The 23,189-nt window shown below is 38.0% G+C and overlaps 1 protein-coding gene across 5 annotated transcripts in view; it reads right to left on the bottom strand.

Annotated features, from left to right (window-relative positions):
* Window positions 1-8,841: 8,841 nt before the first annotated feature.
* The window catches only part of ELAVL4 (ELAV like RNA binding protein 4), a 97,983-nt gene continuing 83,635 nt past the window's right edge, over window positions 8,842-23,189 (bottom strand). For 3 of the 5 annotated variants that reach the window (XM_067535466.1, XM_067535467.1, XM_067535465.1), the window contains exons 4-7: window positions 19,427-19,580; window positions 18,666-18,891; window positions 17,171-17,209; window positions 8,842-11,603 (exon numbers count right to left, since the gene is read on the bottom strand). In XM_067535466.1, coding sequence (XP_067391567.1) covers window positions 11,276-11,603; window positions 17,171-17,209; window positions 18,666-18,891; window positions 19,427-19,580 — 747 coding nt within the window. In that variant the 3' untranslated portion in view covers window positions 8,842-11,275. Of the gene's footprint in view, window positions 11,604-13,610; window positions 13,919-17,170; window positions 17,210-18,665; window positions 18,892-19,426; window positions 19,581-23,189 lie in introns of those variants that run through there. The other 2 variants (XM_067535469.1, XM_067535468.1) reach the window with 2 other exon arrangements.

The raw sequence follows: 23,189 nt of genomic DNA, 5'->3' as shown, positions 1-23,189 counted from the left end.
TCAGCTCCCATCTTCCCTTGGCTGGCCAATAGAAGACAGAAAATCTCTAGAGGAGGCGGAGGGGCCTGTCCCAGCACTCATGGGCACATGCTCCCCTCCCATTCTGAGTTTGCCTTCCACACGGCTGTCCAATCAAGTTTCCCTGCTGATGAAATGGACACTTCCCCTTAGATGCCCCGTGGTGACTGTCTGTCAGCATCACTGAAGCTCTCCACACCTGTAATATTTAGGTGCTGACATGGGATGATCCTTGAGAGGTCCATAACGAACCAGACAATCTTCCATTCATTTTCTTTTACAGAAATGCTCTCCCTCTAACTTAATTTTTGATTCCCAGGTATCTGATGTACCCAACAAGTGCATTTGTTCTGAGCCACTTTCAGATTGCAGTCCAGTTTATTTATTCAGCCATTTTATTTTGTTTAAGAAAAAGTGCAGAATGCTCCCACGCTCTGTTTGCACTTCAGTAGTCCACAGATGGTCACTACTTTCCTTTTAGACATGTCCCATGGGGACAAATTCACTCTCCCCAGTGCAAGGATAACCATCCAGCTCTGTAGTCACAGCAGTTTCATTAAGTTTTATATTTAACTTTCCTCAAACACCTGGGACCAGAAGGAGTAGATTAGTGTCACAGAGCTGGAACACTACCTTGAATTACCTTGTTGGTTTATGTGGTCCTAATAGCAAAAGAAATCCCAGTGCTATAGTTAAGGATCTGTCAGTATTTCCATTATAAACCCCTTATTCTCACGTGCTTATAACTTAGCTGTAAAAATCTGTTCCACTGCAGAAAACAGCATATAACTGACCATATTTTTATACTGGAAACACAACAGAGTTTGGTCATTTTAAACTATACAAAGTACAAAAGTAGAAAAAGATTTCCCAGCTCTAGACACTATGAATAACCAGTTTTTGGTAATTAAAAAAAAAAAACTCTTAACTGATAAGATCTCATTGCTTCTGGAATTTTAATAGGTACCATACTGTGATTTGAAAATCTAACTGTGCAGGCACATGATTTTCTCTCACTCACACTCTCACGTTTATAATGCAGACTTGCAAATTGTTGTGAAAACTTACCAGGTCAGGCACGAAATCTGCTTGCCCTCCTTTTAGCATTATTCTTGTTGATGATAAAAACATCTAAGGACATTTTACTCACCCATTTAAAACAAAAGCAAACCTAAAAGCCTCCACTCTGCCCAGGTGATTGTACAAGAAGAAATTTGCAAAGCTGCGACATGATGGATTCCACCTTTATGGTCCATCAGTCAAATACTAAAAGATAAATCAGCCTGGTCCCATGTGAGTGTTTGGGGATCTGGCCTGTTGTGACTAGAGCAAGAAGGGTGAATGTAATGTTTATGTTAAGGAGGGAATATCATCATTAGGGCCATATACTGAGCAACTCTCCACATGCTAGTGAGCCTCAGGCAACATTTAAAACCAAGTGAGCAGGGGTTGCACCTATCAGGGTGAAGGGCTCTCTGAGGGAGGAAGTACCCAACAATCCTCCAAATAAAAATCAACTAACCAATTCACTAAAAAAATCTAAACTAAGCGAAACTGAAGTCAGCAAAGGTACGTGCTATCAACGCAGACACACGAAACTCTGTCATAGGCTGAGGCGTTTGAGAAGGAACTGAGGACGGTTTGCCCACACCCCTCTATATAGCCTGAGTGTGTAGCACACGGATGTCTAGGGGGCCTGTGTGGGCCGAATGGACACGGCTAAGGCAAATCTCCGCTCGAAGACCTGAGGAGCCAGCGTACCCCTGGAGTGAAGCAACCATGGTGACACGACTCAAAGAACCACCCTTGCTATTCCCGGCCTATGCCACCATACAGAACTCTGTCAGCGCATCTAAGGCCTGGTCTACACTTACCTGGCGATTCGGCGGCAGTCGACGGGAGTCACGCAGATTAGCTTGCGTAACTCCTGTCGACTGCTGTGCTTCCCGTCTGCGCGACGTCTTCACTGCACTGCACTGTGCCACTTGAGGGGGTGGTTTTACAGCGTTGACTTCTGGATCGACTGAGCGGGTCTTCACTGACCGCTCAGTTGATCCAGAAAGGTTGATCTGACGGCGGCGACTTTGCCGCCGTCAATGTAGACATACCCTCAGTCCAAACCTGCACACCTCATAGCAACCCTGCTCTGAGACTCCCCACACAGCTCACCTCTACCAGTGAAGCTCAGTGCAGCACCCACTCTCATCCCAGCTGGCAAAGAGGGGGCCAGACGTACAACTGAAGGTTGACAGAGATTGAAGGAGGCAGGGCTGAGGTGCTGGGAGAGGAGAAGGTGACAGTAGTCCAGGCAAGGGGGAATTCCTGGGGTTTGGCAGTCGGGATGGAGAAGGGGCAATTTTAGCAATGGTTGGGAGGGAGAAGCCACAAAATTTGGCAAGAGCCTGGGTGAGAGGAAAGGGAGGAATCAGAGAGAACCTCTCACCTTGGGAGTGAGTGGCAGGGAGGGTAACATGGCTTGCAGCTGTGAGGGAGAGGGGAGAACTTCGTATTTAGTTTAAGGAAACAGAAGGAGAACTCATTGGCCAACCAGGCCACAACCGAGTTACTTGACAGGAAAGGGAAGGGGGTGAGAAATCATCCTCTTTCTCAGAGCTTTTTGCACAAAGGGAAGGTGGCACCAATTAGAAGAATAAGCCTCCTTTGGGGACAGCCTTACTGATTGAACCAGACGCTCTCATGACCCTCCTTCTCTTATCAGACTGCCAGAAAGTTTGATCTGGACTCTGAAGGGCAGAGGGGGTGACAGCACCCCACCCACTGGATCTAGATTGTTTAGTGCATACTGGCACTATGCTTGCTATCGGTATTTTTTTTTTCCCCACACTGAGCTCCTCTGTATTTCCTGATATGGAAACAAAATATTGGGTCCAATTCCCTGCAGCTCTGCATCATCATGGCAGTGTTGCCTTCAGTGGAGTTACAGCAATTTGCACCAGCAGAGGGTCTGACCCAATGACTTTGAGGCACTTAAAAATACAAAAGGGAAAAAAAACCCACCCCCAACAAAAAACCCAACCAGCCTCGAAGCTTGAAGCACCCTGTAGCTCTTGTACACACAGCCCACCCATGTGCTCCCAGGGAAGAATTACCAAAGGACTTCATGAATTCACAGGTATTTTTCATGCAGACAGACTGGAGGCAGGAGATGCGTGCAGCCTCCATGAAGCTCCGAGACCTCGTGTGAAGAGGAAGCTGTTGCAGAACCAATGAGCCACGACCCTCAGTGCCATGAGCTTTCTGAAGCTAACTGCTGTCTCAAACAAAAATGGTTTCCCTTGAAAACTCTGCTTTCGAAACCAATTGTTTTGTGTACGTTCAGGGAAAGCCCTCTTCCTGCCCCTTTGACTTCAGAAAACTTGTTGCCTGAGGATTCACACTGCCCACTAGTCCCACAACCCCCATTGTGCCTCAATGACATAGTAGAGTAACGGTGAGAAATGCAAGTTTGTACTGCACATGTATGGAACTGCCCAGCTTCCACAAGTCAGGTCCACTGTCTGCTCTTTGCTTTCCAGTCATCTTCCCTCACATCAGGCAGGCCCTGGGGTTTCTCCCTGCTCCTCTCCTGGCAATACTGTTGGACTTGCTCGCAAGAGACTGGATCCCTCTAGCCTTCAGCTGCTGCTCAGTCTAGCCAAGCAACTTAACATCTAGAGCTGTCTTCACTGGAGATGGGATCCAATTGGATGTGGGACTTATTTGCTCAGAGGCTGCATAACTCTTCTTGGCAGATGAGGTAACCTTGGCCAACCAAACCTTCCCTCTGGGACGGTCAGACTTGGCCTCCCCCTACACCGGTGCTATTCCATCCCCATGGCAGGACTCATTTCTCACTTTTCTTGTAATGATGCTGGCAAGGAACAAGGCCCAAGTAGGTATGAAAGAGCCTGTGGCCCAGCTGCTGGAGTTTCATCTGTATTCCACTGGCCCTCTTATGGTAGGCGCTCCACTAACCGGTCAGTCTGACTCAATCATGGCTGGCAGCAGGTGAATTGGCAACTGTTGCTGATTGGACAAGACCTGATTTATATGCCTGCAAACCTACCTGGAGCACCAGTGATAGCCTGATACCCACACACAGTAAAAGCTCTGATGCTTCTTAGGGCTGTAGTAGGGTTTTTCATAATTTGCCAGAACTAGGTGTGTAACAGGGGCCCAAAAATGTAAGTTACACAAATGTAGCATGCCCCGAAGAAACATTTTTAGGTACGTGAAGTGATAGGGATAGGTTAAAGAACATGTGCCTCCTAAAAAAGAAAAAGGGAGTGGGGGTAGACCTGAAGGTACAGTCTAAATAACCTCACGGAAACGGCACATATTGTTCTCCTCACAAAAAGCACAAAGTTTAAGAGATCAGAATAGGCCCTTTAGTACCACATGCAGTTCCATTACATGTAAAATTATGAGCTCAGCTTTAAAAAAAAATCAGTATTTGAAAAAATGATGCCTCCAGTGTAAAAGAGCTAAATAAAAACAAACAAAAAAAGAACTAAGCTGCATTAGTGTCGAAAGGATAAAGATAGTTTTGTCCATCGTTAAGAGTTTCTAATCATGGCAACAGTAGTTGATGTTCATTTTTCATCACTGTTCAGTAGAACATTGTTTGTTAAAAAAATTACAAACAGTTAATAAACAATTACCATATCTGCCAAATTTTCAAAATTGTTGTTAAATCTAACAAAATTGTTTCATGTGATTGTCCATACTAAAAACTCATACAACACCTGGTCCAAAACATTGGAGCCTTCAAAGTACTAAAATTAATGATTTTGTTCTGTTTAAATGGAAGAGATATGAAATATATCAGACAATGTGCATTGTGAGATGCAAGTGTTTTTGCAAATGCTCCACTATAAAAAAAACTGCTAAAACTGGCTCACAGATGGACAAATTTGTTATTGTTTTCATGATCTTTTACAATGTGTTTGCAGGTTTCCACAGCCTTGTTTAAATTCAAGCAAGGACCTTTTTGCACCAACTTTGCAGGATTTCATTTGAGAGTTGCACATTTAATCCTCCATGGCAGATGGTGATGAGTGGGAGTACCGCTGTATATTTGCAACAGATTCCTTATCATACAAAATCAATTAAGTGCTTCATGTGCTGCCTTAAAAATCAGAATTGTATTGTTTGTAAAAAGCTAATTCTTGCATATTATTTTGTTAGGTACTATGCAATTTAAACAAAATAAATATGAATACTTTAATGCAAATAGGTAGTGGTAACTAAATTCAGTCCTGACTTTCACACTGTATAGCAAATGATCCTGCACATTTAAAATTCACTTGAAAATAAAAAAGTCGTATTTTGGAATTCAGTGTGTTTCGCCAGATATTGCTATGAAAAAGGATGCTAAGGCAGTTAATCAGTGTCATTTATACACGGTATAGTGGAGTCCTCAGACTTAAGAAAAGAATCTTGCTAAAGAAAAAGTGACTTATCAAGAATTCATTTAAAAATTCAGTTTCTGTACATTGGCCATATTCATTTGAAAGTTTTTGGTTTTTTGGCGTATTGGGATTTTACTTTTGATTCTTACTAATTCAATCAATCTTGCACCTTTGTGAATGCTCCTGGAAACCTCTCTAAACACTGATGACAACTTACAACTGATGTTCCTTCCAGACACCCTTTTCGTCCAGCTGTTTCATTGGACAAGCACAAACTTGAGACAATTATGTGCACTCCCAACAAGTTCCAAATCTTTATCCCGCCCCCCTCCAATTCCCAGGGGGGAAATATACTCCCTGTAGAAATGTTAACCTGAACATCTCTTGACATGACAACAGAATAGGTACATTATTTGGCAAAACATTTACTGTGACAAATATCAATTGCACGATATTTTGAAAAATGACCTAAATTCACATGAACAAGCAAAAAGACTGTACATAGCTAGTCTTGCTCACCCAAAACGTTCTGTGAGCCAAATTTAAGTCAGTCAAGCACATTGTACACGACCCAGCTGGAGATGTAGCAGTGGAACACTATAGACAGACACACACAGAGTGAAGTAGGATATCCTCAATTTTCTGGAAGACCCATGATGATTTATCTAACCTAGCCCACAAAAATACTTTGATAGGTGTATTTCTAGTGAACCCCTCACTCTGGTACCTAGGTGCCAAATACAACAATTAAAAATCTGTGTTGCCATACAGGTACAGCTATCTTCTATGCTCCTCCTCCAGTGAAGGTGATGTTTCACTGGTTTTCATGGGGGTGAGGAGGAATGGGGAAGGCAGCTGGCTGGTCTGTTTATTGCTACTTCCGTTGGGGGGGAGCGTTTGCCAAAAGGTGTATCTTGCATTGTATTCTGAAGGAAGCAAGATATGAAACCCATCCAGTGGCACAGAATTCCAACTGAAGGCCATAATCAAGAACACCATATTCCCATTCTTGGAGAGATTCATAACAGCTACCTTTGTCCTTGTTGACTGGTATGGTGCACAGGCATGGGTGCCTCCTTCACAAAGTCAAGCCCAATTCACAGAGTGTCTTGAGGATGAGAATAGACCTTCAGTGGGTATGGTATTAAACAGAATGTCCGGTGAATGCCAAAAGGCATATGTTGCATCTGCTTCTTCTGCTCAAGAGAGAGGGAATGCTGGATTGATCTGGCAGCGAGTCAAGGGTAATCAGAAATGAAGTTAAGGAGACTCAGGCCATCTCTTACACATAATGCACTCAATGCAGAGGGAGTTCTGCACTCAGTCTGCACCCAGTGTAAAAAGCTGAGAGGATTGTCCAGTTGTTAAAGCACAGGACTGGAGTCAAGGGTCTTAAGTTCTATCCCTGTGTCTACCACTGATCACCGTGTGATCTCAGAGAACTCTAACCTTTCTGTGCCTCACTGTTCTCATCTCTGAAGTGAGAATACTACTTAGTTAACTTCAGAGATGTTAGGAAGTTAGTCAGCTGTAAAATTCTTCAAGAGCCTCAGGTTAAAAGTACTACACAGGTGCAAAGCATTATCTTTAAAACAGAAGGGTGGAGCTTTGTCCAATATGGAACATAAAACCCATTTTACTGGAGAGAGCTAGGGCTAAGCATGACTTAATTTATCTTAATTTAGTGTCACCCATTAGCTCTAAACTCAAAGTTCCCCGCCTTACATTTGGGGAAAAAAATCCAAAACCAAAAAGCCTTTTGCTGCATTTGTCCTTGGGTAAGTAGCAGCAGATCAGTCAATATATGTGATAACACACCAGCTTTTTCAGATGAGAACAGGGTTCTTAGAATGAATGGTTATTTTGGTTTTGCTTCTCTTTTTCCCCGACAATATCTACCAGCATCCAATATGACCAGTACTACATTTTTTTTTTAAAGAAAGCTTTTAGTTGCTATCAAGAAAGAACTAATTTCATAGTCCATAATAATTAAAGGGGAGAAACCAAGAGTGAAATCCTGGCTGCACTGAAGTGGATAGCAAAACACCCATTGACTTCAATGGAGCTGGGATTTCACCTTAAAACTTCTAGATGCTAAGGTGATTGCTTTATAAGAACCTGCAACAGATCCTTGGTCTCATTACTCTCCTGATGGCATAATATAACCACACAAAGCAGAGAGCACATAAGGTTTGGGTTGTAGGTGGGAGAGGTCACGAAAGCACTAGATGCCATGCTACAAAAGTACTTTATTACTAACACTATTACCTATGTATTATTTTAAATTGAAATTTCAATTTTAGTTCAAATGCAAAACATCTTTACCACTGTAGTATTAAAAATTCTTCCCATCTTTTTAAGGACTTCAGTTTCAAATTAAAATTACAGCATTACGAAATGCTGTAGGAATTTGTTACTCAGGATTATACATTAGGATACATCACATCCTAGAGTATTTAAAGTTCTTTGATATTGTGGAGTTAGACTTTTTTTAAGCAATTAACCTCTAAACAGAGCAAAACAATAACATTTACACTCTACTATATAATGCTCAGGTTGATTTAAGGATGAATCAAGCAGGCTGTAATATTTTAAAACAATCTCATTCTGTGGCCTGAAATTAATTATTCTAACCAACATGGTAATTCAATCATAAAAACATGAGTTTATTATTAGTGAAGCAGCTGAAGAACTGCAGAGAGTCCATCCAATCGGTTAATACATTTTTTTCTATACTCGGTTATGAAATGCAGTGTTGCAGTTTTACAACGTACATATTTTCAATTAGCGAGAGAATGTTACAGAACATAAACATGGAGTGAATATTTGTATTTAATGGAATTTAAACCAATAAATCAAGTAAGGGAGAGATCACCTCTGGCTATAAAACTTGGTGGAAAAAAAATCAAATTTTGAATGAATGTGATAATATATAAATTTTAGAGCCATACAGCAGATAACATGTATACCTCAGACTGTATGGCATTCATTGCATATCCATGTCAAAAAGAAAAGTCAAACTAACTGATGGATTCAAATTTGTATAATGATTAAAGTACTTAATATTTTGGCTTAATTTTTATATTGACTGAGTTAATACTTTCATTGTGTAAAAATATTTTGTACATTAAAAAAACTTAAAAAATTTCCACACTCAAACAAATTAAAAAATTATTTAAGTACAATTACTATGCTGTAGTTGATTTTTGTTAAAACAACTCAATTTGGCCAAGCTACCATTTTGGAAGAAAAATATATGAACAATGAATATGCTTCAACTGGTTTGTTTAATACCTTAGGATCTCCCTTAAAGAACTTTCTACTGCAATTAGACTACAATATTTCCCTGCTTTACTGTGTGGCTGTGGTTACTAAAACATCTGAACACGTTTAAAAATCTGGAAAGTCCATAGCCATTCTACACACTTTCATTTATTGTCTGGACAATTAAAGTACAAATAATTCAAACACAACAAGTTTATGAAAAAAACATTTACAATACTTTCCCTCAGAAATGATCTAAACTAGCAAGGTTAACATGAAGTCATTCATTATAACTGAAGTATACAACTGCCTGGTCCTAAGAAAGTTTTTTTTTTTTTTTTAAATTATTATTCAGATAGTAAAACACATTGTAGAGAAAAGATTCTGACATGCCTTCCCCACTAATGCTTAGCAAATGCATCAAAACTTTCCCAGCAAACTACACTCATTCATAGCAGATGATGTATAAAGGTTTCCCTGAACATTGAATGAGGGTTCTTTAAACTAAAATCTAGTATTTTAAAAGTAAAAAAACTGATAAAATTATGATGCAGCCTTTGCTTAAATTTTCTGTCTACTACAAAAGTTTGCCTCTTCAGTGTGAAAAAAAACAATATTTAGTCTACATGCAGTTAGTGGGTATAGCATGGAAAAAATGCACAAAATAAGCACAAGTTATAAATAACCATAACGTTTTATTACCATTAAGACTAAACTTGTATTGAAAAGATTTTATATAACAAGACAAGAAAAGCAATAGCAAATTTAACTATCAACTAGATTATGCATAGCGAGTAACTGTTTCTAGTACTCAGGGAAGAGCATGACCCTTTTTTGTTTTAAATATATAACCGTACAAAGCACAAACATACTAAAATGATCAGTGCACTGGACATGGGAGAGCACCCCCTCAGTCATTTTGTTCCCTAAGCTCTGTTTTCCCCAATCTGAATTACATTAAAATAAAGACCCAGTTGTTTTCTTTTCTACTGTGCAGTAAGAAAAAATATTCACAACAAACATGACAATATATCAAACAATATTTCTACACAAGTTACCTTGATACCTCTGTCACTTAAGTATCATAAGAAAACATTTTAAGACATATACAAACAAAACTAGCAAAGTGTTACAACTTATAATAAATTAACCAAAAGAAAAAAATAACTTTATATATATATATTTATATTATATATACACATACACACACAACAAAATGACACAATAATATGCTTCTTCCCATAGTTTAAGTAAACAAATAAGTAGACTAGCCAAACTAGCTATATTTGATTTTGGCCATATGCATCACATCGGCAATTAAATAAATAAGTGTTTCAAGCAACATAAACAGTGTTCCAAATGTCCCAACACAGCCCAATGATATCAGCATGGGCCAGAAAGTGAGTTTGAAAATTTCTGAACAAATTTAAAGCAAATTATTTTTTCTAAACACATTACATTTAACTATGATACTAAGATATGTAAATAATTCTGTAGCACCTACTGCTCAAACCAAGGAAGTTTTTGATCAAAACAATTATTATTATTTTTTTTTAACTTTTGTTCTGCTGATATCCCATACTGATGACTTAAAGAAAAACTGTCTTGCAACTCATCTCCTTGCTTTTGGGTTTTGACTGTGGGTAACTGTGTGCCTGGGAAGAACACTCTCCCGTACTGTACTTAATATTTTTATTACATGCTATGAAAAGATACGAAGATCATCTGTTTGTAGCCCATCCTTCAAAAAACAATCTACTAATCCAGTTTAAAACACACATCTTGATCTCTAAAAAGTTACCAGTGCAGTATGAACATGACAAAGTTGTCAATTTCCCCTAAATTAGCCAGTCAAAATATTTTTCTCAAATCCAGATTCTCTTGTAAAAATTCTTTATATTTTATAAAAATAGATTTTTCTTGAAACCCATTTTCAGCAAAGAGACCACCTCTTTGGCAACATTGTTAATGTTATTTAAATTGTTATGTCATCAGGTATCCCCCTTTTACCCCATTCCCTAACAGAAGACTGTTTAGTTCACATGATATAAAAGAAAAAAGGAAAAATAAAAAAGGTTGCAAAAGTAGGTTGTTTTTTATTGTTTTTTTGCAATTTTTATTGTTCCTCTTTAATTTATATGGGGGGTTTACCAATCTGATTGGATCAACATTTGAAAAAAAAGAAAAATCTTTTTTTCTTTCTTTTAATCCCATTAGTTTGTAAAAATTGTTTTTTATTTTTTATTTTTTTCAAATGAGTGAATGGTCATCTTAAAAAGAGCCACCTTCAAGGAAGGTAGTAAAACTAGCTGGCCGGGTAAAAATCCCTGCACATTGTTATCTATGTATATTATATTCAACAACGACAGCTATGAAAGAACATTCAATGCATCAAAGGTTTTTTTGTTTTTTTCTAAGCATTATAAAATCCTTTCCTGTTCATCACAGGATATCCAATGTTTTAATACTTAGGCAACACTGGCTTATAAAGTCCATGGTTGAATATAAGCCTTGCAGAGTTTTTTTTGTTTGTTCGTATATATATTTATATATATATATTTTAGTAAGTAAGGATATGAAATTCAGGATTTGTGGGTTTTGTTGGTTTTAAAGGAAACTTGCAATACTCGGTCTCCTAAACGGTATCCATTTAGGCTGGCAATTGCCATGGCAGCTTCATCATAGTTGGTCATAGTAACAAAGCCAAATCCCTTGCACTTGTTGGTGTTGAAGTCACGGATCACCTTGACGTTATTAACTGCGCCGAAGGGGCCAAAGAGCTGCCACAGCACACTTTCATCGGAGTCGGGAGACAAATTGTAGACAAAGATGCACCATCCAGTCCCAGTGTGGCCAGGAATATTCATTCCAACAAGGCTCGTCATCCCATCAATTGTAATCGGGGAAAACCTACCAAATAAAAAGACGGGGGCTATTCTAGATATAACTTAGCACAAATTACATGGAACTGAGACTTAAAATAAAGCTCATTAAAGTTCATAATCCAGGCTTTGGGATGTAAACTACATATCCACCTTCGCTCTCAGTTGCACAGGTGCCACTAACACCTACTGAAATGAATGGTACCTGCACCCATTATAACAGATGAGAACTGGGCACAACAACATTTCCCTTCCGGAATAAGACTCAGACTCTAAGGTCAGAAGGGACCAATGTGATCATCTAGTCTGACCTCCTGCACAATGCAGGCCAAAGAATCTCCCCCACCTACTCCTGTAATAGATCCCTAACCTATGATTATTATTAAAGTTATTAAAGTCCTCAAATCATGGTTTAAAAGACTTTAAGGTACAGACGCTCCACCAGCAAGTGAACCATGCCCCATGATACAGAGGAAGGCGAAAAACCCCCAGAGCCTTTGCCAATCTGCTCTGGGGAAAAATGCCTTCCCAACCCCAAATATGGCGATCAGTTAAACCCTGAGCATGTGGGCAAGACTCACCAGCCAGGCACCCAAGAAAGAATTCTCTTTAATAACTCAGAAGCCACCCCACCTAACATCCCTTTACAGGCCATTGGCATATCTACCACCAGTAGTCAAAGATTAGTCAATTGCCAAACTAGGCTGTCCCATCATACTGTCCCCTCCATAAATTATCAAGCTCAGTTTTGAAGCCAATTAGGTTTTTTGCCCCCACTGCTCCCTCTGGAAGGTTATTCCAGAATGTCACTCCTCTAATGGTTAGAAACCTGCATCTAATTTCAAGTCTAAACTTTCTGAGAGCCAGTTTATATCCATTAGTTCTTCATTCCACATTGGCGATGAACTTAAATAATTCTTCTCCCTCCCTGGCATTTATCCCTCTGATGTATTTAGAGAGAGCAATCATATCTCCCCTCAACCTTCTTGTGGTTAGGCTAAACAAGTCTCACTCTTTGAGTCTCCTCTCATAAGGCAGGTTTTCCATTCCATGGATCATCCTAGTAGCCCTTCTCGGCACCTGTTCCAGTTTGAATTTATCTTTCTTAAACATGGGGGACCAGAACTACACACAGTATTCCAGATGAGGTCTTACCAGCGCCTTGTATAATGGTACTAACACCTCCCTTTCTCTACTGGAAATACCTCATCTGATGAATCCAAGGACCGCATTAGCTTTTTTCATGGTCACATCACATGGGCGGCTCATAGTCATCCTGTGATCAACCAATACGCCCAGGTCCTTCTCCTCTTCTGTCACTTCCAACTGATGCGTCCCCAGCTTATAGCAGAAATTCTTGTTATTAGCCCCTAAATACATGATCTTGCACTTTCCACTATTAAATTTCATCCTATTTCTATTATTCCAGTTTAATAAGTTCTAGTTTCCTGTGTATGAGGTCTAATAAAATAAATGCTTAAGAACATCTAAATAAGCATGAGCCAAATCTGGCAGTCCTAAATAGGAGTTTTACTGAATAAGAAATGCAGTGTTTGGCCCAACACTTCTATCACTAAAACAATCCAGCTAAAGGACTGTGGATACAACTGCAAAGTTACTGATGATTTAACACTTTACATTCCATAGTTCCTGGTAGAAAAATAGATCTCTTAGGGCTTGGTTTTAAACATGAATATGAAATATTGTCAAATTTCAGCACTCTCCCCCCCTTCAGCCTCCTTATACATCTAAAAAACATTTGAGAGCTTTCTAGATGGAAAGCAGGAAGTTTTGTCTGTTTCTAGAATACAGACTTTTATTCAAATATGTTTTTAAAAATTCATTGTTGGTAATATTTTCTTTAAAATGTCTGTACATATCAATGAGGATTTGTGTAGTAATTATAAAGGAAAATCCAGTGCATGAAGACAGTTGCTTGGTTTTACATCACAGCTCTTTAATAGTTGAAAAAATACCATTTTTGAGGCCATCATCATCAATGGGTTACATTTAAAGTAACTGTTACATGTAAAAAGCGTCATGCTAAATAGTGTATTTCACAGTACACATCCCCAATGAGTTTTAATTCCTATACTGAACAATAATTCTTACCTTTGTTTTGCAAATGAAAGCAAGCTCTCTATTAGAAAACTTGTAATAATATTTATATTATATTTTCAGATGCATCTAGTGAATAGAATTCCTTAACATTATTGCAGTGGAAGTGAATGGACCATACAAGGAATTTTTTAGTGTGTTGATTGCTTATCTTCTATGTGGAATCACACTTTAGAATCGAGATTGCCCTCTGACATACATCCAGAACACTTCTGAATATTGCACCTAAATTGAGAAATGTCACTCAATTTTTTCTACAGCCTGCAAACACTTATGCAAATAGTAACTTTATTCACATCTGTAACAGCTTGGAGGATTGGGCCCTCTGACTGATATGCAGGTTTGCAAAAGTGTTCACAGTTGCACTAATTCTGCTTTTATTGATGTCACTGTTAAAAACTCCCATTGAATTTCACTTTTGAAAAATCCCACCCATAAGATCAGTAATGCTGTTTTTCCCCCTTCATTTTTGTATACTTAGACTAATTACCATGGTGGCGCAGTATAATTTTGCTAGTTTAGTCTTCTTTGGGTATTTCTTTAGCCAATGTAAACAGACAGCTAAAGCTGTACAAATAACTGATTTTTCAGTTTGACAGTTTACAAATATTTTTTAAAAAATCATTTTGAGTTGAACTCAACCTTCTGTTTGAACCAAAACAAAACATTTCATTTCATATTTTTAATTTTTTTATATTATAAAAGAACTTTCTAAATAACAAGTTGTTTGGAATTGAAAAATTAAAATATTTTGCTCCAAAAGTGTCTAAACTAAACATTTTGATATTTTGAGGAAACATTCAGAGCTTTTTTTTTTTTTTTTTTTTTTACTGAAGCAATTCAGCAAAATCAATACAAATATGTCAAATGTTTCTGTCAACAAACGTTTCGTCTGACAAATCTCACCGGGCTCTAGACATAGCTAGGGCCATGCCACTTTATACCAGCTCAGAACCTGGCTCTATGGATAGTGAGTTCTCTTCTCTATAAGGAATACATTTTAAAAAATTGAGGTTATAGCTAAGTACTGTACAAATTCAGGCAGTTTTCTTAGAGTGCAATTCATAAAATGGAGTCTTCAGTTCTGCAAACTTTAACAGCCTACATAAAAGCTAGCAAATACTATTTATGCTGTTATACTTTATCTGTAGTGTGTTTGTGTAAGAATATTTGACTGTGTGCTTCTATACAAATAATGTTAATAGACTGTATGGTACACACACAGAGTTGTACTGTACTATGTTATGATACATTTTTGGATATAAGGTTGAAGATTTTTAGGATACTATACTGTATCGCGTGAGAAATAATGGGATTATATAATTAAAAAGACCCGTGATGCACATGAATCAAGAGTCAAAGTTTCATGTTCAACCTTAACATTATCATTTTTCCCAAATGTTTGAGAATTCAACTGTGCAAACAATCTTCACTTAACATAGCTTTTAAAGGAATTTCCTACGTTTATTTTTAAATTGAAATAGAACTATTTAGCTAGGTATCACCAGAATGCCTGCTCTTAGCACTTTCAGAGGCGCACAGCAAAGAGACTCTCTTCTATAAACTTCAGGAGCTGTGCAGCTTTTACCTGCTCAGGAAACCTTAACTATAGAAACTGCTTCACCTCCCATTATAATATAGGCCGGTGTGGTATAAAAGTGTATTGACATGAGTTTGGGATTAGCCTATTAGTGGCAAAACTGGGAATTACGTAAGTCAAGCACAATGAGCGCGAATAAAACTTTCATTCCACACCAAATCATTATGTATTCTGTATATGCTACGTATTTTACAGCAAAACTAATCTGGGGATGTTTTAGAGACAGTTTTAAAAGTTGTTATTTTTATTTTTTTTAAATTCCTCTGTTTGTGAAACACAGTTTGCTAGCATGATTAAATACAATTCTCCAGGACTTGCAGGGAGAAGAAACTTCAAGGAAGACTGAAGGAAAGCTGTTGTGATGTTTAATGCCTGATGTCTTGTGATCTACCAGTAATAGAAAACAAAAAAGCCTTAGAACAGTGGAAAGAAGATACCTGGCTCTCTAGTGGTATGAGCCTGCTGCTTTCCCTGCCATGATGGGTCACATGAAATCAGAACGTAAACCTTCAGCAGTCTAGGACAGAATATGGTTCGTCCTGTACCGCAGGTCAGTGTAATACTGGGTAAGAAATTAAACATTTGGGAGAGAGAAAAAAATCTCTCTCTAGGAGTTATTTGTAGCGGCAGCTGTTTGAAACCGCTAAAAGTTTTGGAATGTTACTAGTAGGACTGAAACAGATGGATTACTGGGCAGATTGCAGGTGAGACAGTGAAAGGTGCATGATGAATTGCAAAACCGTGCAGCAAATTTTGATTCATTATATGTTTATGCCACCAAATAGGTGGTGAGTAAAGCAAATATGTGCTGATCACGGGATATTTGATTTGGTGTTTTTCGATAGAGGTAAAAACATGTAATTTGAAAGTTACTTTGGCTTACAGTAATCTTATTGTGTACATACTTGCTATTAAGTTGCACAATTGCCATTGCTGTAGTACTTAAGACTTCTGCCCATTTCTAAACAGTTTAAAGAAATACTTACCATACCATGTACGGGGTGAGCTTATAAAAGAGCACCTAGTTTTCAAGAATGTGCAAGGCTGATCATTTCTGTAGACTAAGGTGCTTCCTCAGCTCATAGTATGTAGGGCTATAGGTGCATAGCGCTGCAAAATGTCAAGAATGAGACTATGCCCCTATAATTCTGTAAGGTTCACCTGTGTTGATGTGTGTCATTAACAGAGAGGAAACACTAACATATAACATTAACTTTTTTCAGATTGAACATGGAACACACTCATTATGGAACATGAATGTTTCCAAATCAACTGAGCTTTAATTCCAATCTGAACACACAAACCTATCCTAAATTAAAACAAACACAGAAAGAAACAAACCACAAGCACTAAGAAATATTTACAACAATTGTTAAACCTGGAGCAAAAGAAACTTAGGGCTGATTAAGGTGCATACAGTTACACTTTTAAAGTTAACTTTGTGGTAGGACACAGCTAGGGAGAGGATGAGATCTTACTATAAATCTTAGCCAATGGCTGTTTAATTCTATTTTCCTCTGACAATTTTTACACTATCAGCTCAGTGATTAGCAAAAACCTCAGTTTAATAATTTTGGAAAATATGCCATTTAGCAGTACTACTGGTGTCAGAATACTGGTAGCTGTTGCACCTAAACCATCTGAGAAGCCCACCTGTAAATAAAAGAAAAGGTGAAAAAACCCCACACACAACTTTTGAGTGTGGCCTTAAAGTAACAAAACCAACTGAAGTCCAAACTTAAAAAAAGAATTTGACATGCTGGTGGAAGAAAAGAAGGAATTAAAAAAAAAAAATAAAGTTAGTGATTTAAAAAAATAAATTGTAGCACCAATCTGTGCCAACATGGACATCTGGCAATCTGTGGAATTCTAATTACCTCTTTACGCCATAGGCCATATTAAGCAAATTGTCCAGCCTGAAAAGAGAAGGAGGGTCTTTGGGTTAATGTCTTACAGATGGCAAGATCGCTCAATGGAACTATTATTAATAATGTTCCATTTTCAAAGAAGAAATGTTCAACAAGTTTCCCACACATCTATGGAGTTTAGAAACCAGCGGCTTTATTGAGTTTCAGACTATGTTTAAATTTCAATCATAACATAGAATGCCATTTTTAACATGCTTTTAGATTTAAGAACGATGAACTCTCACTATATTGCTATATTTCAAGATTTGACTGGGTTTTTAAAATCCCCCTTTGATTTTGCATTTGTAGATTACATTAGTGTGAAATCATAAGTACAATACTTCAACAATTCACCTTTCATTGCAATGAAACTTGTTAATAAAATGGTACAGTCCAAAATTACAGGAATAGAAACACACTGGTTATAAGCAACTCTTGCTTCCCAGTTTGGCAAAATTGTTTAGACTTTTTATTTTGTTTAGAAAAATATATAGTAATAGTGACCCCCAAAAGCCGTCAATGTAAATTACCACTGAATTTGGGAAATTAAATTTAATCAAATTTTCATTTAATACACAATATGATAAATCCTTCATTTACATAAGGAGTCAGTGATAACCTTAGTGACTATTATAACCTTACTAAAGATGTTTTAAATATTTACTTGTCTCCATATAAACCAATCAGATGAATGACCTTTTTTGTTCTCTTCTTTAATTCATTTCATATTTTAAAATCGCAAAATTCACAGTGAAAAATTTGAAAGCTAATATTTATCTTAACTACACTGGTACGTCTAAGCATTCCTATTTAATATTTTTTAAAGAAAGACCTTCTATTGAAAATGCTAGGTTGCCTAAAAGGTATTATACAACATCAAAACAACATGGAGAGATCCCAGTACTGCTAATCATGTGCTACACATCAGATACAAGCAGTACTTTCAAAATATGAAGCATAAAACATCACACAGCATCTCAGTACTCATATCAAAACTACACAAGGTCTCTTTATACCTTGAGCAGACATCTGAAGCTAATAATTTAATGAAACTACTGCTGACTGGAATAAACCCTCAACTTTTTGCCAGCTACCAGCCCATTACACTCAACATGAAATTGAAAGTTGCATCAAAACCACAATACTACAGCAGAAAAAGTAAGTTCCTAAGAAATCACAAAAAAACAGAAAAGTCACTTTCCCTTTCATTATCAATATAACCTTTCATTCCATCATCCTTTATCTAAGACTTCATGAGATCTGATTGTACAGTGAGCGGTTTTAGTCAATATGACACGACTATGGCTGGGAGCAGATTTTCCTGTTCACTCTCTCGGATAGAATGTTTAATTTCACAAAGAAATGGAAGATAATCTACAATTCAAAAATATATTTTCAGCACAACTCCCACCCCCAAATCATCACCACTGGTAGAGCTTTTGTTCTTTTGCAGATAGATAGTTACCTGAATCTCTGAGCCTGATGGTGTAGTGGTCCAGGGTAGCGTCTATTGGGAGACTGGTACAGCTGTGAAAGGAGCGCCTGGCTTGTCTTCTGGCTGGGGTTATTGGCAAACTTCACAGTAATTGGTTCAGTAGCACCACTAGGTTTCTGGCCATTTAGTCCCTTTATGGCTTCTTCTGCCTCTATTCTCTTATCAAAACGGATAAATCCTACACCTCGAGAGACACCTGGGAATAAAGAAAAGACCTTTTTAAATAAACTTTTGAAAAAGTAATAATAGCTTGAGAAGTCTTTCACATATCTAAGGAAACAAAACAACATGTTCATTTTGATCTGAGTTCAGAATACATTACTTTATGATATAAAAAATTATTTTCCCCATCAAGGAAAAAAGCCCTCTTCTCTTAAGATCATTTACTGAACCTTTCCTCCTACGTTATATTGTGATAATTGTAGCAGATGACAGACATACAAGTAGTAAATTGCTCGATACATTCCCCTTAAACACAGACTGGCAGTAATTTTTAAAAAATTCTGCATTTATAAAACACCCCCGAGCATTTACTCCCCCTTAAAGGTACATATATAAAGACCTGTGTACATACAGTAACATCTAGATATGGTTACATGTTACATCCAAAGTCATGGTTTCTTCATGTATAACTGTACAATTGGCTGTTTCACTATAGTCATTCTGCTTCAAAAGCATTTAAGTTTGCCATTTTCAGAAAATACTTAAGTTTTAAGAAAAGTTTTTTTAACCTGTGACTTGATCAACCAGAATTCGTGAGGTGATGATGCGCCCATATTGTGAAAATAACTGTTCTAGTTCTTTCTGGGTCATCGTTTTTGGAAGGCCGCTAACATACAAGTTAGCATCTCTGATTGATGCTGAACTTGGACGGGCATATGACACCTAGAGGGATTAAAAATAAAAAATTAATACATTTTCCATAAATGTACATTTATTTCATACATTTAATTTAAATCAGCAGGTTTTTTGTCTTTACAATCCATAGCATTGATTTAAATAACTCTGCAATTCAGATGTTAGCTGTTCTTTTAATAGCAACAAGGACTAGGAAAATGTTAGGAAAACAAAAGGAAAGCTAGAGATAACTTGAACAAATGTAAGGATAAGGGCTCTCTAAGTGCAAGCACAAAATAGTTACTGTACAGTGGTAGATTAACACGCAACTTCCCACGCACAGCTTTGTAAATTTACCCCATGGTCTGTGAGTGTATAGATGATTTACTGTATCCAACACAACAATCTTTGGATATGCTTGGCATTCTGAGGTTCTAGTGTGTTTTGTTTTAGGCATATGAAACAGGTCAGGTTAGTTGCAGAGAGATCTTTTATGCTATATCCCTTTGTATTTTCATTCTGAGCTGGCAACATCTTCCCTTGCTGAATTATAAAGTACTGGTAATATTGGGCTAAATGAACATCTACTTCAGGAGTCCTAAATAGAATATAGCCCACATTTTCTTATCTGCCATTTTATTTCAAAAAGTCCCCTTGAAATGTAAGCCTGAAACCAAACTGTGTAAACATATTATGACCCAATAAGCAAAAATCCAGCTGATGCATTACATATGTATTGTGAAAAAATTATTACACTAGATTTCTGTTAAAGGTTTAACTTTTTTCTACCAAAACGCCAACACAACCAAAATAGAATTTCAAACAGGTTTACATCTGCATCACACTCATAAGCAAGGCTTAACAATTATTGTAGTCAGATTTCATTTTTTTATTAAAAAACAAAACAAAACACCACACTCTTGAAAACAAAGTTGTTTCTTGCATGGCTAATGTGCCATACAGACTGTGAAAAGATTTATTTTACAGCACACCTGAAACGCAGCTGGTTCTAAACCCAACAACTTTCTGAACCATTCGAATTTCATTTAACGGAATGCAATTAAATCCACACAGCTATAAATTCCTATTGTCTACACACACAGTATATGCAGGTAGGCGGGGGTGCGTGTGTCCGTCCCGTCACGAATGTGATGCATTAAGCAAGCCTGTCTCCCTCTCTCCAATACAAATGATAGATGTCTTTGTGTGCTCCATACCTAAAAATAGATGTTGACTCAACACAGAAAAGTATGTGAATGACTAATATTTGCTTCCACAGCCTTTTGCATGTAACAAGAGACAAACTCTCTACTGATTTCATATAATAAGGTTTTCGGTGACTTTTTTTTTTTTTTTTTTTTTAAATAAGTGTTTGGATACAACATTTTAAAAAATTATGTTAAACAATAAGGGTAAGCGGAAATGGATGAAAAGTAAGGGAAGAGCTGGAAAGGAGTGTGGCTAAAATATTTATACCAAAGATGGCAGGCAGACAATGATACACCCAGGCACTGGCACAAATAACCAGGGTAAGAGTTTTCAAATATCAACTGGATGAGTACCAAAGCAATAAAGAACATTATGGACAGGATTTCAGTAAGTGCCCAATGACTTAAGAGTTTGAGCCCCATGGATTTTCAATGGGTCAAGTACTCCTACATCACTTACAGGCTTTGCAAAGCCCAACCCCTGGATGTTCAGAGCACAGTCCACGTGGCACAGCACCACCTGCAAGTAATTCCTACATGATGTGTGGTGGTTTGGTGGAGATAGACTAAGGTTTCATAGACTGGCTTTTCATCTGTGGAGAAGAGTTAAAAATCTGGTCTTAGATCATACACAAGTTTGGTGGTTTCTTATTCTCAGTTTATGTATCATCACAAAACCAGCACACAATCTGGAGCAAGTTGTGGGATGACTGGAAGGCACCGGTCAAGACAGACCCAGGTTTAGAATAGCAGGGTCGTGACAGTGGAGTGCATTGGCAGCGCCACATTTGGGAGATTTCGTAACACTTGTCCACGCTATGCCAGGTTCAAGCTGGTATGATTAACCCCTCTGTTTTCAAGAGAAGTAAACTCTTGGGGTAAAATCCATTGAAGTCCATGGGAGTTTTGCCACTGACTTCAAAAGGACCAGGTTTCACCCTGAATGTTCAGAAAGATAGAATCTACTGCCACAAAATAATTCTCTATAAACATCTTAGAAGGGACAGTCAAGGTTCACATCTCTAGAATTCAACCTACTTAAGAAAAAAGCCCTTTAAAACTACCCTTCTGAGGTTGGAAAAAATCTATCAACTCCTAAAAACTGAAAGCTGCAAGACACACAAAATTCTTGGGCTAACTGCCAACAACAAACCCAGATGCTTGGTTTCTTCACATTAGCACTTTCACCAATCCTATGCCCTTATTCTGCCCTGAACAGAAAAGGTAGAGAGATGTAGAAAAATACCACATTCTGGGACACTGAAAGACTTGGATTCTTGTATATTTTAATACTCTGCTCTGTTCTTGTGAGGCGTGCAGACAGGCAAAGGGGGTGGAGAGAGAGAGAGATTATGAAAAGTTGACTCTCTCACACAAACACATCCACCCACACCGCATGTAAACCACATCATTAACTCAGATGTAATTTTAGTTCCACCTGCCTTAAAATATTCAGGTTGCAGGGGATTCTGAGCAAGGAGCTGCCAAAAGTTAGTCAGCTATCCCTCAATCTTGAGTGTTGGATGGACACAAGGCTAGTGATGGCAATCTCTTATCCTTTCGTCAGTCTTTTTCCCAAATTCCCTCCTAGGTCAGTCAAGTACAAACCTGTCGGTTAGACCGAGCCATCCTCTTAAGTTATTGTTCAGTTAGTAGTGTGCACCTACCTGTTTTGGTAAGGGGTGACAGGAAAAAACCCAACACTTCACTGTGCTGTAAAGGTTAGAATAGTTATTATGGAGACGTACCAAAAGAGGCTCCCATTTTGTTACTGAGAATTGTAGAACACTCAGAAAATACGTTGCATGACTTCATGTTCACACTTATCTCCCATTAGGAACCTTAGTCTGCTTTTTAGCAGCATGAGGGATCTAAAACACAAGACTAGTTAAAAAAAATCTGTACTGCTGCAAGTTTGTATTAATGATTCCGAGCATGAAAAGCTGCTAAGAGAAAGGCTGGTCCAGGCACTTTACAGCTTGGAAGTGGAGTGCTGTTCCACTCCATCGAATCATTTTCAAGCTGCTTTGGTCAAATTGCCCAGGGAGACAATGTGATATTGTTGGGTACGTTTTATGGCTCACCCATCTCCAATGTTAATTTGCATAAATATACTCAAAATAATTATGAAGAAAATATCTTTGCTAGACTACTATCCTACAAGCAATACAATGAAACTTGTTCCAGGGACTCTCTCTTCATTAGACAACCTTTCTTCCTTCAAAGACTGCCCCAAACCCTCTCTAAGTACTATGGGATAGATGCTAGATGCTGGCTCCATCTCCTTTGTGCTGCTCAATGCTCTGTGACTAGGTTTGTCATATGACACCATTATACTTGGTGCTGGATCAATAGGCTTCTCTACTCAAGCCACTCAGGATTTGCTGCAGTCTCTTTTTGGCAAGTGTGCAGTACAAACAATATGCCTCAGAGTATGTGTGTTCCAGAA

This window comes from Emydura macquarii, unplaced genomic scaffold (assembly GCF_026122565.2).
Source record: "Emydura macquarii macquarii isolate MOO-44397 ecotype Brisbane River unplaced genomic scaffold, CSIRO-AGI_Emac_v2 contig_3506, whole genome shotgun sequence".
NCBI classification, from domain to species: Eukaryota; Metazoa; Chordata; order Testudines; family Chelidae; genus Emydura; species Emydura macquarii.
Note: the sequence above shows the minus strand (reverse complement) of the source record. Positions and strands in the feature narration are given on the sequence as shown.